The sequence below is a fragment of the Polistes canadensis genome, unplaced genomic scaffold (assembly GCF_001313835.1).
Source record: "Polistes canadensis isolate GaletaPanama2010 unplaced genomic scaffold, ASM131383v1 scaffold_86, whole genome shotgun sequence".
NCBI lineage: Eukaryota > Metazoa > Arthropoda > Insecta > Hymenoptera > Vespidae > Polistes > Polistes canadensis.
This window is the reverse complement of record NW_014569633.1, coordinates 11,053-26,108: the sequence shown is the minus strand read 5'-3', so window position 1 is coordinate 26,108 and position 15,056 is coordinate 11,053. Positions and strand designations below refer to the sequence as shown.

The 15,056-nt window shown below is 32.0% G+C and overlaps 1 protein-coding gene across 1 annotated transcript in view; it reads right to left on the bottom strand.

Annotated features, from left to right (window-relative positions):
* The window catches only part of LOC106786863 (venom dipeptidyl peptidase 4), a 247,255-nt gene extending 232,468 nt beyond the window's left edge, over positions 1-14,787 (bottom strand). Inside the window, exon 1 of the mRNA XM_014748711.1 lies at positions 14,578-14,787. Coding sequence (XP_014604197.1) covers positions 14,578-14,772 — 195 coding nt within the window. The 5' untranslated portion in view covers positions 14,773-14,787. The remainder of the gene's footprint in view (positions 1-14,577) is intronic.
* Positions 14,788-15,056: the final 269 nt, after the last annotated feature.

Sequence of the window (15,056 nt, the reverse complement as noted above, 5' to 3'; positions counted from 1 at the left end):
AATTACTGAAAGAATACTAACTGAAGTTCATAAATACAATTAAATAAGCGTTTAGTTGAAAAAATATATTACAATGAACTTTATTCAACAATCTACTCATTTCGCAGATTAATAAATTCTCCGGCATATTATTAAATTTATTAATTAACACGTTTCTCCTCCGTCCCCAATTTGATACTAAAATTCACTATCAGTTCATGTTTCAAAATAAAAACTGTAAATCTCACGAAGCATAACAATGTTAAATAATAAAATTTGTTGTTTTTTTTTTGCGACTTTATCGAAGCAGACAAGTAGAATAGTCGCACAAGCCACCACCAGTTGCCCATCCATGATTTACCGACTTTATTCAGAAATATATTTATTTCAATGCAACATAAAAAATAATTCATTTTAATTAACCAATTTCAATTATTCACGTAATTAAACTTTATACCTCTCAACTGATTATATTGCTCTTGCATACTTTATTTATTTTATTGTTACTTTCCACAGATCGTATTTCGTTCATATTTAATTCAATTGCATATAATAACAATGCGCGAAAGATAGAAAATAATGTAATAAAAATAAAAGAATTTTATCGATACTCGCGTTTGGTCGGGGGGATGGGGGGGGGGGAAATATTATTATTAATAAATATATTTACACGAAAAAAAAAATATTACGCGCAGATATATTATATTTACGTTTACCCGATTATTTCAAATCAAAATCGAAAATAATAAATTTAACGCGCTTCGCGTTGTATCGAACAAATTTTATATTCCTATTTTTATTTTTTTTTCTTCTGAATACAACAGATAATGATCTGACTCGATCGATGTCGTTAGTTTTACCAGTTAAATGAGCCGACCGATCTCCGTTCGTCCTGAAGCGAATGCGTTTGACAGGGACTGGACATGTGGGAGTTGAATTATTAAATATGCCGATGAGAATAGTCGAACGTCAACGATTCAATGTACAATAAAAACTGGAATCACGATAGAGTGGACACTTAATGTTCCCGTGATGGAATTCTCACCTGTCATATTGGCATTACATCCAATAATCTATGTGACTGTCGTAGAGGAGAGTACATTTTCAACGATAATTCTTTCTTCATTTTTTTTTTTTTATCCATATACTTATACTTGTCTTTGTTATGTTATATTTTGTCAAAATATTTCGATAAAAATATTAAAACAAATTTAAATATATATATATACTTTTAAACTTTTTTTCTTCATCTTTTAAAATGTGTAGATTAATTGAACCAAAATATAGGCCATTTTTGTTTGACCACCTTATGTCAATTTTCAAATAAAATCATAATCCCGTCAGTGGAAAACTTGATTTCATCGGCTCTTCCAGTGATTGGTCAACCAAAGCTAGATGACTCTCTGACATCAAAATTTCCCGATTGGAAACGCTTGAATCAGCTTTTTGCCATACCATAAAATCACCATTGTTTAATATCCTGAGTCGTATTCATAGTTTTTATGTAATAAACTTTCAAAATGTATCGAATTTCTTCTTTGTTTTTTAATCATTTTCAGGATGCAATATTTTTTGACTGTATAAATAAATAAACGCAAAGTTTCTGTTATTACTTTATGAAATGTTACCTTTTTCAAATATATCCAAGTATTACCGAATTCGATTAACATTTTACCAGAGTTATACGATGTTAAAACCATCTATCAGAAAAATACGAAAAAAACTTTTTCCTCAGCCAAATATTTTTTATAAAAATGCGTAAAAAAAAAAAATGTTGAAAGACATAAGATACTTGTATAATTTCACAGACATACATATATAGTAGTACAAGATGTAAATAAATTATTATTCGAATGCTAACATTTTTCATTATTTCTTTTTAAATGCTAGTGACTGACTGACTACCCCCTAGATCGATAACATCTTTCTCGTCGTGTACAAGTACCAAACGAAAAGTCGAGTTTGTTTGAAGAGTAAACGGATGTAAAGGACGATACAAAGAAACAGAAAGGAAGAGTGAGTGAAAAGCAAGCGAGAACTTGTAACACTCATTAGATAAAATGCTTAACATGGAATATCTAATGTCTTGTCTTACATTTTCATCGTTTCCCTGCAACGTACATAGTAGATACTTGTCACCAAACAAATAACAGTAATCTTCGAAATATTTCTTCCAACAATGCGAATAAAATCGAATAAAAAAATAAAACAGAAATAAAAATGTTAATCTCATTCTACATACCATACATAATCACGTTTAAAAAAACATTTCTCTATGTGATCTTTCCTTTCGTAATAATCGTAATGCAAACAATGTTATCACTTAACGTTCTTACTTAATTCTATCTCAACGTGACTTATCAACGTAAAGTAGCGTCTTGAAAGCCGATATTAAAACGTCAGAAAAATCGTGAATACATTTTTTTCGAAATAGGGTACACTCTTATTGAGGAAATAACGAAGAAAGTAAAACGTTCGAGATTCAAGAAGGAAAAGGATAAAATAATCCTTCGAGCTAAATTTGGAAGCTACGCGTGCTGTTGATGTACCTATTCTTGTATAAAAAAAAAAGTCTTCCAATGTAAACAGAACATCGGTTCACGGTAAAAAGAGAGAGAGAGAGAGAGGTGAAGAAAAGAAGAAGAAGAAGAAGAAGAGTTTGAGGTAACCTTCAAGAAGAGGAATGTGAGTTACGAAAAGCGGTCCTGCCATAAGGTCCGCTTCCCACGTTTTCTACGCTTTCGTATAAAATTGTGCGCAATAAGCTCTTGTTCGTGCTGAGAATATCGAAGTATAGTAGTGCACACGCAGATGTGTACATACGTCTCTCAAAAAGTACGACCGGCTGACACGCTTATCATCCACGAGCTTGAAAAGAAAATTCAGCGTTTATCATTGGACTGTTATTTTCTTTATAAAAAAAAAAAGAAACAAAAAACAACAAGAAAGTAGAGAAAACCATAAACTCGCACATAACTCGTCTATTCACGAAGATAAACCAACTATGAAATAAGTATGATAAGAGTATTAGCAATAAAAAATATCTGAAAATCTATTATAGTATTTGAACATCCCCCTATAATACTTATTCGCATGCTTCACTATTGAAACGTTCTATTATCCAAACAAAGTGAAATGTAAATGAACAATAAAACACAATTACTGTATAACCAATCGTATAGAAAATATTATTCGCGCATTTCATATATACTTACTTCTAAAAATATTTAATAAACCCTGGTATCTCTCTGAACGTTTGTTAAATCAATGAAAACAGTTTATGCACGAGCGTAGATTTATTCTATTATTGAAAGTATTACAATATATCCGGATTGTAAATGCTTACTGAAACTTACGTTTTATATTTAATGGTATAAAATAGAAATTAACTTTCCTCTAATAATAACGTATTTATAAACGCGTATAGACAAAGAATACAAAAATCAAAAGACGTATTTCAAACTAAAAAGGTGTGAATTTAAATATAAATTGAATCTTCTGACTAAAGTTGTATGGATTAGAGTAGACAAAGAAAGAAAAAGATAAAGAAAAAAGCAAAGGAAAAAGATCAAGTTTGATTAACCTTGTATTATTTAATCCAAAGAGAATAAAAGAGGTTTTTGAAAACAATAAAAATAATTATCCTAAATTTTGTATGAAATAATAAAATAGAAAAGAAAAAATGATGAATCTTTTGATTACTCTTAATGTCATCGTTATTATTAAATTTTTCTTATTTTCCTATCATCATATTAAAAAATGATTTATAACGTTATTAAAATAAATAATCTTGAAAAACAGAAAAAAAGATAAGAAGAAGAGAGAAAGATAGAGACATCATAAAAGTGTTCTCGCAATATCGCACCAATCTACCCTTAGTCTCGTAAAATTGCTGACTCTAAAGCGTGTAAAGAAACGTGGGAGAGAACGAAAAAGGGAAGAGGTAGCTGCGAAAACGTGAAATTTTGCTTCGGTCAGGAATCTACTTCCTTCTTTCCTTTGATGTACTCATCTTCTTACTGTCTACCACCTCTCTTATCAATTTTTCTCCACCTCACTTTCCTTTCTATATGTCTGCCACTTATGAGACCCACTTAAGTAATTGGGATTCCCCTAGCTCTTTTCAAATTGAACAATATATTCATTTTAAAACCGTGAACTAACGAACGAGGAAGACGTCTACGATTGAATTGTTAAATTATTCCAATGATTCACGATGCAAATCGCGAATAACGACGATTTTAAACAATTTTAATGAAATCAGATATTCTATTATACAAAGATATAACAATATTATACCGCGAATTCGCGTATGGATATGAAATTATTTTTCTCCTAATATTTTCTATTCTTTTTTATATATCATTTCAATCCCTTAGATTCATATATTCACAATTAAAATATTTCACTTATGTAAAACAATACGCAGATGACAATTCAAATTGAACTATATATTTATTTATAAACTGTGAAATTTTTGTAACGAACGAAGAAAACAAATCGAGAAATAAATTGTAAAAACAAACTGATAGAGGGAGACTTTCGACAAGTAATATAAACAAATTTAAAGAAAAACTTATACTATTACAATCGTTTCGCAGGGTGAATTTCGATTGTACGGAATTCCGTGATATTACAATTCTTGCATTAGAACATTTACAATTTCATTGAGAGTAACTCGCGTAGTTTTTACCTAAAGTTCAATAAGTATATACATAAACACATATACAAAATGTATTAGAATCGGTGCATATAATCACACGATATAAGGATCTTAGAAACAAAGGAAATGAGGTGCGTTTTACGAGAAAACTTTTGTTAGATCGTGTAGTAGGTACGTAAAGAATGCTAGTTATAAGGGGAAGGGACCGATGTGATAGTGGAAACTTTTGGAGAATCCTTATGTCGACTTTATTCTTCTTTTTTTTCTCTCTCTCTCTTTCTCTCTCCCTCTCTTTCTCCCACTCTATTTTTCCTTGACTGAAGATATACGAGACTTTCGAGGGTTGTAAATGTTTTTTTGATAAGTCCAAGCAAAAAAAAACAGAAGGAAAAAAGCGAAACTTTCGGGGTACTCTGGTATTTAAATTATACACCAGTAAATGTTACTCTATAAATTATCCTTCCCAGAAATTTTCTCTTTCTAATGTCTAAATAAGAAGGAGTTTTGTTTTTTTTTTTTTTCCTCCTCCCCAAAGAAAATCCGAAGGTAATATCGTATGCTTGAATTTATTATCAAAGTTTTACAATAGAGAAAAGAAAAATAAGATAGAAAAACAGAGGGTAGAGTGGAAACAGCAACAGAGAAACATAGAACAAATTCATTATCTTTTCCATGATTTCGATTGATTTTCTTTTCATAGTATCTTTCTCTCTCTAGTTCTGAATCGGAATGTTTTGTGTGAAACCTTGCAATACTACAAAGTAATTATTCCAATATTCACGAACAGGATTCATTGCTTCTCTAAGGAGAAATACAACGAGTCTCGTGGTTGATTGTTAGACACCGATCACGTCGATAATACAGTCTACAATATCATCTGGATTTCTATTCGTAGCTTGGAAAATTATTATTGGAAAGGAAACGTGATCCAATAGAATATCGTACTAGAATATCATACGAATTTAATCTGTGATATATTTTAATTTCGATTTTGCGATGCAAGAAAAATAAAGAAATTTAGTACGGTCGAGGTGTTAGAAAATCTTAGGAAGGAAGGAAGGAAAAAAGGAAAGAAGGACAAGAAGAAGGGTGATGGGGGTAAGGGGTACGAGTTGTCGGATAAAGAGAGAGAGAAAGAGAGAGAAAGAAAATCAGAAAGAGGGAGAGAATTCTTTAGACGTCATGGTATTCTACAAACGTACCTCATTAAAAATAATGAGATGTGGGAGTGTGTCAAAGCGTAAAGAACAGGGTGATGGATGAAGCTGGTTTATAATGCGAGCTACAAAGTCTTCTTCCAAACATTAAGATGCGATTTTACGTAAGCAGGAAAGATATCTAACAGCGCGTAATAACTTTCCCCTAAAGTTTTATACATTTTAAGTACCCTTTAATCAATCAATTAAATCGATTATCCTAAAATCCTTCATAAACTATTACGTGTATCTCAAATTTGATCGAAAATTTGTGGAACTCTTAAAACGAAACGAAACGAAACGAAACGAATCGATCTTGAAGAAAATCCTTCACCTGATAGATTCGAGGTAATGAATCTTTCGAGAAGGTTACCTCTTTTAAAATTGATTCTCAAGTTAGAGTACAAAATGTAATTAACGTTGATGATCACAGACAGACGCGCGATAAGCTCAACGGCAAAAAATTCCGATACAACCCATCCTCGAATTAACTTAATCGAATTTGTGCATTATTCACGATGAATATTATCATCCTAATTGTTTCATGAGCTATATGAAATATAAAATACACCTTAACGAAAGAATTATTGATCATAATCGACTAGCAAATGAAAAAAGAAATAAAGAGAGAAACCGGCAATAAGAATTTTTCGCGTTGGTGTGGTAGCAAATTTTCTCTTACATATTTTGTTAGAAATAAAATGAATGTGTTTTTTCTTCCCCCACAAGTTTTCAAACGAATGGTAAAATAAAGTCAAAATGATTCTCTTATAAAGTTCACATACTTACGTATTCACTTCGTTTGATGTTACACAAAATCGATAACAGATTCAAAGCAAAAATATTTTTTAATAATGCACCCCAGCTGCTACTTTAACATAGTTGTAAATACGTAGTTAGTAAATACGTTTGACTAATCTTTAAAAAAAGGGGGGGGGGGAAAAAAGAAAAGACATTATTTTCGTTTAGTTTATTTACTGTCCGAAATCCCTTTCTTCAAAGAGAGTAAAAAATAAAGCAAACAAATATTTGTCGGATATCGTGGATACTTTATTTCGTACCAATCTCAAATCCCATAGAATAAATAAAATATTCTAGGTCTAGGTCTAGCTAGCATGACATTCGAAGTAACGTCCCACAATCAGTCAGTCACATTCGAGTCGAAGATCGTTCCTTTTGCAATGCCTTGTGTCATGGCCCTAGAGGGAATAAACCTTAAGGGATTCCCTTGACGAGTAGTCGATGATCACCGTAAATTTAGATTCAGACGATACCTCTGACAACGTATCGACGCCCCCTTTTACCCCTCTAATCTGCCTGAATATCGAAATCACAAGGGGAATCACAAGGAATATTTCTATCGACTTTGTAAAAGACTTCCGAGAGGAAGCTCGACGATATCTACTCGACACTCGTGAAAAATATGATAAAGAAGTGCGAGCTGCATAACAATATAATGTTATATATATATAATAACACGTGCGAGTATATTCAAAATATATGTTATAATATATATATGTATTTGTTATAGTTAAAAACTATTTTATTTCAAAAAATAATATTCTATAATGAGAGAGATATATATTATAGTTCTAAAAGTTTCCAAAGTATTTTTCTTAGTCTTATTTTAGATCTCTGAACTTACGTTGCAAAAATGATTATATCAACTTGAGACAATACGAAACTGTTTTCATCTCTTGAGCTGTATAACGTTATTGATAAATAGCATATTTCGTTATTATATATAGTATACTACTCGTCGTCACTGGTAATGTAACAAAACCATGAAGTAAAGTACCTATTAGTGACATCGGTGATAGATGATCCCATTCGATGCATGCTACGAAATGACGTAAGGATATACAAACGAGAATGAATCTATCCAAGTTGATTTATAACTCGTTCCGAATAGAATGCTTAACCTTACTGTACCTACATATTTACGATACCCCCACTACCCCCTTTACAAGAATGGAATGTGCAAATATTTATATCCAATAATAAATACAAAGCATATTTCCCTCCTTTTTTCATGGGGGAGGAGGGTCTATCTTAATTCTCTATATAAATACAAAATATTTTATTTACAGATAAACCTTCATTCGCTCAGAGAACGCAATATGAACTAAAAAAAGTGTATATTTTTTTGTTAAGGGTAGAGAAGTTTTACAACTGTGCTGATAATATCCGGGAATTTGTCAAAGCGACAATAGCTGGAGATAATCTCCTAAACGAAACCTGACAAGGGTTGTTTGTTCTTTATTTTATATAACTTTACTTATAATAAGACCATCCTATTCAAATATAGTTTTATAGGAAACTCATACATTTCTCTTTTCTTATAATTCCTTGGTAATCCTGCATTCGCACTTCAGATCGTGCATTCATTTCGACAATAGCAATCGGATTATCAACCAAGAAGGAATTCGTACAACAGACTTCAAACAAGAAGCAATCAAGTTATCAAATATATAAATCATGCTACTACTCATATTACGTACTCGTCAACAGAAATATTTTATCCAAAGTGATAAAAAGTAAGTAGAACGTGTAGAAATATTTATAAAATTTATCTAATAGTAAATATCATTAAAAATAAGAATTATTTTATCAAAACGAATCTCAAAAAGGGAAGAAGTGCAGCATATAAATATGTCTAAACGCGTGCAATATACAAATATTTCTAATAAAAAATCTATCAAATATAATAAATACTATTAAAAAAGTAAGAATAATATATTTTATCATTAAAACACAAAGAGAAACGAAACACTTTCACAAATCCTTCTATCATCGAAATGGTTTTCAGAGGACGCATTTCACTAAAAGTGAAATGCCAATTGATGGGAAAATCATCGAAAGCAACACGGCCAACGTCAAAATCGAAGGTTTATCCTCGGTAGTCCGTTCGTATGTACATTTGGATCGTTTCCAAAGGGTTTAGCTGGGCATATACGAGTATACGATAGCGACCTCGGTCGACATTGGCATTACCATTGCCATGGACACTGAACTCGAAATCTGGTAATAATTTATACCTTGGATTATAGAACACTCCTATGAGCAAAGGGAGAGGGATAGAAACGGGGTACTAGCAACAATAACAAGTATCGTTTATAGGTACCGCGAGAATTGGCATAGTGTCAAGTACCGTGTAAAAGAACTTAAGCTTACAATCGATTATTTGTCCTACCTATATAAATCTTCTATTATATACAAAATGTATCAACAAAATAAATCGAATCGAACGAAGAGTGTTACGCAGATAAGCAAAATCATGAATTTGTCGATTTTTCTCCCCATTAACGCGTTCGAATTTTATTCTCTCTTTTGTACAATTTTACGGTTTATTTAAACGTTACAAAACGATCGAATAATCATCAATCAATTTATTTTGAAAATTAATACTCGAACGAATATGGTTTTCCTTTTTTTTTTTTCTTTTTTTTTTAAAATGATCCGTTGTAATTTCAAACTAGTAACGAAGTTGAAATAGAGTACAATTAATAACTTGCGTCTGTTACAATCAACAATAGAGAAGGACGGCTTGGATATGGATCAGACATTTGATTTAAGTACAGTCTCAGAACTAAAGTAGGTATCTACTATATACGTGTATACCTATGTACTTGCAAAAACTTCAACGTGAGAGATCAGCCAAACGTGCTTACAAGGGAAACAATCTGACGCATATCAGACATTTACGCAGGGCGTTAGATCAACTGGGATGTATCTGAACGTATATAAGAATATATGTGTATATATATATATACATATATACATTTCTTCCACTTACAATTAGATATGTTTTAGCATTAGTTGGTATAAGAGCAACGTACGATAAAAAAGCATCTTCATTTATTATTGCATGACGAACATTAATTAGTTTCACTGATGCATGCATCTACACAAATTTATACTGTTATTGCAATATTTTCTGCATTGGTCTCTTTATATTTGTCTTCCTCCCTCTCTCTCTCTCTCTCTTTCTCTCTCTCCCTCTATCTGTTATAGAGTCACGTAATAACTCAGAACACCGTTATTGGTTCAGTACCATAAATTTGAATTATCCTCCCCCTTTGTTGCATATTAATAATTTCCTACGATGGTCTAGACAATACAGAGAACGGACCATCTTCGACACGACGGTATACCTTTTAAAGCTTCATACATAAATAAGACAAAGACTCTTAATAATACTACAACGCGATAAATTATTACCGATAGGTATCTCTTTCTCTCTTTCTCTACTATTTCTCATATAGTAAGTTCTAGGTTTCACGTTAAGAAAGTGGCCTGTACCAATGTAAGATAAAGCAACGTTGCATCAATCATTTCAAAATGTAATTTTTTAATATATATAATAAATATTCTTATTTCTAGATCTGAAAAAAAGATTATTTTATAATGAAATAAAAAACATTTGCGCGAATATAAAAGTATTTCTTTTTTTCTCTCGATGAAATTATATTGTATAAATAAAATAATTAGCAACGATAATGTATTATATGAATTATTGAATAATGAAAAAAAAAAATGCGACGTGAGAATCAAATGATGGTAATAAAAGTGAGAATATGAAAGAAAGAGAGAAATATTAGATCGATTCTCGTTGAGCGATTCCAAGATCGTAGATTCCACGTTCCACGGCCAAGACGAGGGGGACAGGGCAACATTACTCTTCAACTGGATAACTCAGGCCATATCCTTGCAGGCCATACCTCACACTAATGAGATGCTTCGTTGATTCTACAAGCTGACTCCGCACGTGCAAACATACCAGAGGCCTCTATTTCAACGAAAGTGCAAGCTGCCGTGTTTACATAACCGTGCATGATGGAAATTCAAGCTATGAAACCTCGTTAAATCTGGAATAAGTGAATATCTCTTCACCTCCTCTCCTCCCTCTCTCTCTCTCTCATCGCACAACCCCTATTCGTTCTTGAATATTCTAATTGCAACGACCAATCTATTTGCTTAACGAGCATCGACGACGCGAATGGAAACTTTGATGCGATCCTTCGCGTTTGCTTTTGCAATAGAGGTACTACCGAATAATCATATTTAATATTACCAAAAATTATCAAAATTATTTCAAGATATATATATATATATATGTTCCTATATTGACCAGATATATATTTTAATATTAATATTCGCATTAATATAAATTAATCCGCGCTTGATCGATTTTATTATTATTTTTATTATTATTATTATTATGAAAATTATTATGAAGATTATATTGTTCAATTAATTCTTCGAAACACTTTATCGAAAAATATATTGGCTATTGTAATAAAATCGAAAAGCGAAAAGTAAAGGTGAAAAAGAAAACATAGCTTTTAGGTAAATTCAGAAACGATATGGGTGAATGAAAAATTACTTTTTTTCTGCTCGCAAACAAGTCCAATATTTATTCGTTAATAAGAAACAAAGAACGACTGGTCCGTGTTACTGTTACCCCGGTAGGGTAAACGCAAAGGAAAATATCACATTTATTTTCTTTACTATCGTGGCAGAGATTGTATGATGAATACACACGTGTCCCTTCTCTTAATAAATTGCCATGCCTTCCGAAATATGCTTAAACCGAGTGTTAAATGGTACAAGTTAAATTATATTCAACGTAATTAAATGGCGAAAGATCTTTTTGTACGATTATATTCGCAATAAAAAACACGAAATATATTATTACGAAGTATAATTAAAAGCGTTTACGTATTTACTATAAAATATCGAAAGAAATATGAATTTTTATATTGACAAGAGAGAGAATTTAATGAAATAATGGTCAAGTAAAAATCTACATACGAATCTATTGGAAATTATTGCGCATTTGCAACGATACATCATTATTCAGCACTGTAAGTGCTAAAAAATATAATTCTTAAAATATAATGAATGGTAAAATTGTGTATCACTAAACTCATAGAAATAATTTCTAAATATTTAGTAAACTCGTTATATCAATGTCGAGAATTGTCAGCAATGACGAGCAACAAGCTGAGGAAGAAGAAAAACGATCAGAACGATTTGAAAACTTGAAAAGATTGACGATCGTGATGGTATAAGGAAAAACATGGTCAAAGTTGGAAGCGACATGTGACTTGTAAAACGACGAAGACGACAACGAGAGAGTGAATTTATAGATCCCTTGAGCCTCTTACGTTTCTTGGCCACGCAAGTTTAGCAAGCTACTTACCGGTCAGAGAGTGGAAAAGTAAAAAAGTGTCGTTCGTAAGAAGATACGCGAAATTTCAACGCGATTCATACGAGTAGTAATCACGACATGAGGAAAAATAGGGCGAATATCTCTTTGAAAAATCAATGTCCTACATCATCTTGAAACGCAATCTGAATGGGCAATTTTATTCAGCTACTAACTCAACGATATCAAAGCATTTCAACGGTACACTTTCGTGTAACAAAAGCTTCGATCTAGGACTTCGTCGACATATACTATGACATTTTCGGAAGATTTCCAACTAAAATTCCGAGATTACGTTTTTAACTTTCATAGATACTACCAACTTTCACGGGTTACTGGGGAGCCATAAAAAATGTTTCCGGTGTCTAATCCAGACGGATTCATTCCGCATTCATTGTTAAATTAAAATGATAATGTTCCTTCAGGAACTATCGTTACTAGCATGCAATTATAATGGACGAATCGCGAGATGTCGGGTTATCCCGAGGGACAACCGAGAAAAAAATTGCTTATCCTGTGAAATATAATCTAATACATCGTGTATGAATAATTAAACGTATTTATATAAAACAATGTGTCACAAAAGTATTATCAAGATGACTCGCATTTATTGCTAATTCTGTCAAGATCAATATCTAAGACAAATGTAACGATGTCTTTGAAAGCAAGGAATATAAACCGTATAATGGTGCTAATAATCTCGAATTCTCCCGAGCCGAATCGTCTCACGAGAACAATCTCCTTTATCATTCGGAGTCCTTCTTAAGTAGGAAGATAGTAACACAGCCGATATCCCTCGTAGATTCAAAGTTACTCAAATTTCCTCTTGCCACATATTGTCGAGATATTTCAACAGCTTCTTTAGACGCGTAAAGGGTTAACGAGGTCATCTGGGTCAATCTCGATCGCTCGAGGCTACCGATATCGAATACCGCAACTCGTTCTTATGCTTCTAATTCGGATAACAATACTACGAAGTAAATCAAACCGATGATATCACAATAAAATCGAAGAACCAAGCTTACATCTTATTCTTATTTTTTCTCTTTCCCTTTCTAGAAATATTTCGACATTAGAAAATGGATCTTTCAAAAAATCCAAATTTATATTCCATTTTTATTTTACGATCGGTAAGCAACGTTCAATCATTTCTTACCCAATGGAATTTAAAACAAAAAATATATCACAAATATTTTTAACATTAATTTCAAAGCGAACGATTTTTTTATGCGCAAAAATAAAATCATTTTCTATCTAATTTCATTTATATTCACAGTGTTGATATATTATTTCATTTTATTTTTGGAAACATTACTCGTATAATAATTATTATACTATTTTTATGATTACTTTTGAACTTGATTCTTAAATCAATGAATTTACCCCATATATAGTGCACTGATTTTTGTCACAATGTTCTATATTCATTAATAGAAGAAGAATAACACTCCTGTAGGTACAGACTGATTTATGCCCGTTGCTTTGTGCATTTTGCGGAGACTACGTGACCGAATGCGAATGCCGAACGAATAATGGCCGCTAGAATTTATTCGTTCCTATGTGCTCACACATCAGAGCATTCAAATGATACCACAAATCTGTCACTCTTCCAGTAATTTAGATTAAAAATTAAGAACTTTACTGCATTCCCTTACACTAGTTCGTAATGCAACGTTCGATATGGACTTTTTCGGATGGATCGCAGCATTCCTAATGATGAGCAAATCAAAATACAATACAGTTTTCAAAACTAATTAATTAATTCTAATGAATAAATGTATTAAAAATGATGTATATATCAGTAGATAATATCAAAATGAACGATTCTCAAAAAAGTTTCTTACGTATATATATATATGGATTGGTATCACGAATTCGGATATATAAATCGAGAACTTTATAAACTTCATCTTTCATTCCTTTAGCGAAAACATGTTACAATTTTTGCCGTGCAAGTAATATTACTCTCTCATGACGACAATCGTCGACAAATTGAAATGCCGTCCGCCGTGTTGAGATTTCGAGTAACCTCCGAAATAACATCTCTCTACTACACCTTCCTACTCACTATTGTATGCAACGATATTGTCAGAGAGGCGGCCAAACGAACAAACGAACGAACGAACAGTTATCACCTTCTACCAATCGACGATCTCGTTTCAGACAGCCAACAAAAAATAAAAAAAATAGAGAAAGAAAAACCGTAAAAAAGACCAGAAAATAACTTCGGCGTGAAAATCGTGCATGAAGAACATCGTTTAACCGATGCAACGCGCGTACAACGTACGTGTACGATATTGAATGAAGAGAAAGATAGCTAAGAGAGATACAAATAAAAAGAATAGAAAAAAAAGAGAGAGAGAGAGAAAGATACAAATATACAGATTGTAAAAGGAGACACGAAAAATTGTTTTTCTCCTCTCTGTAGATATAAAAAATTGAAGAGTAAACAATAATAATAAAAAATAAAATAAAAAGAAAAAGATTTTAAAGTATAATATAAATAAAAAAATTGAAAATTGACTTACAATTTTGGAGGAAGAACGAAGTCCGTTGTTGATTCCTTTGTAAATATCGGCGTTAATGATCGTAAGATTTTTCTCAGTTTGTCGAATTAACGGATAATGATCCTCCAATTCTCCATTATCGCTGTCGTCTGCGCTATCTTGGTTCTTCTCTTTTATCCGTATCGCGTATTCCCGCGCATAATGTCTCACTGCCATCACTCTCGATAACGACAGCACCCAAGTTCAATTCTCGTTGCTTTTCCCAGAATTAACCGTAACTGTGCGCATGCGTTTGCAACACGAAGCGCTCCGCGATAATATCGAATAACACTTTTTGATCGTTTCACACTATTCGTATTATTAACAAAAAATAAAATAACAATCAGACAACAAATGACTTCGATCTAACAGCTTTTGATCCTAATCACTTCCTACAAAATGTTTACTAAGAAGTTTAAGAGATTCTCAACTTTTGTGTGTTTCCCACTTTATCTATCGAC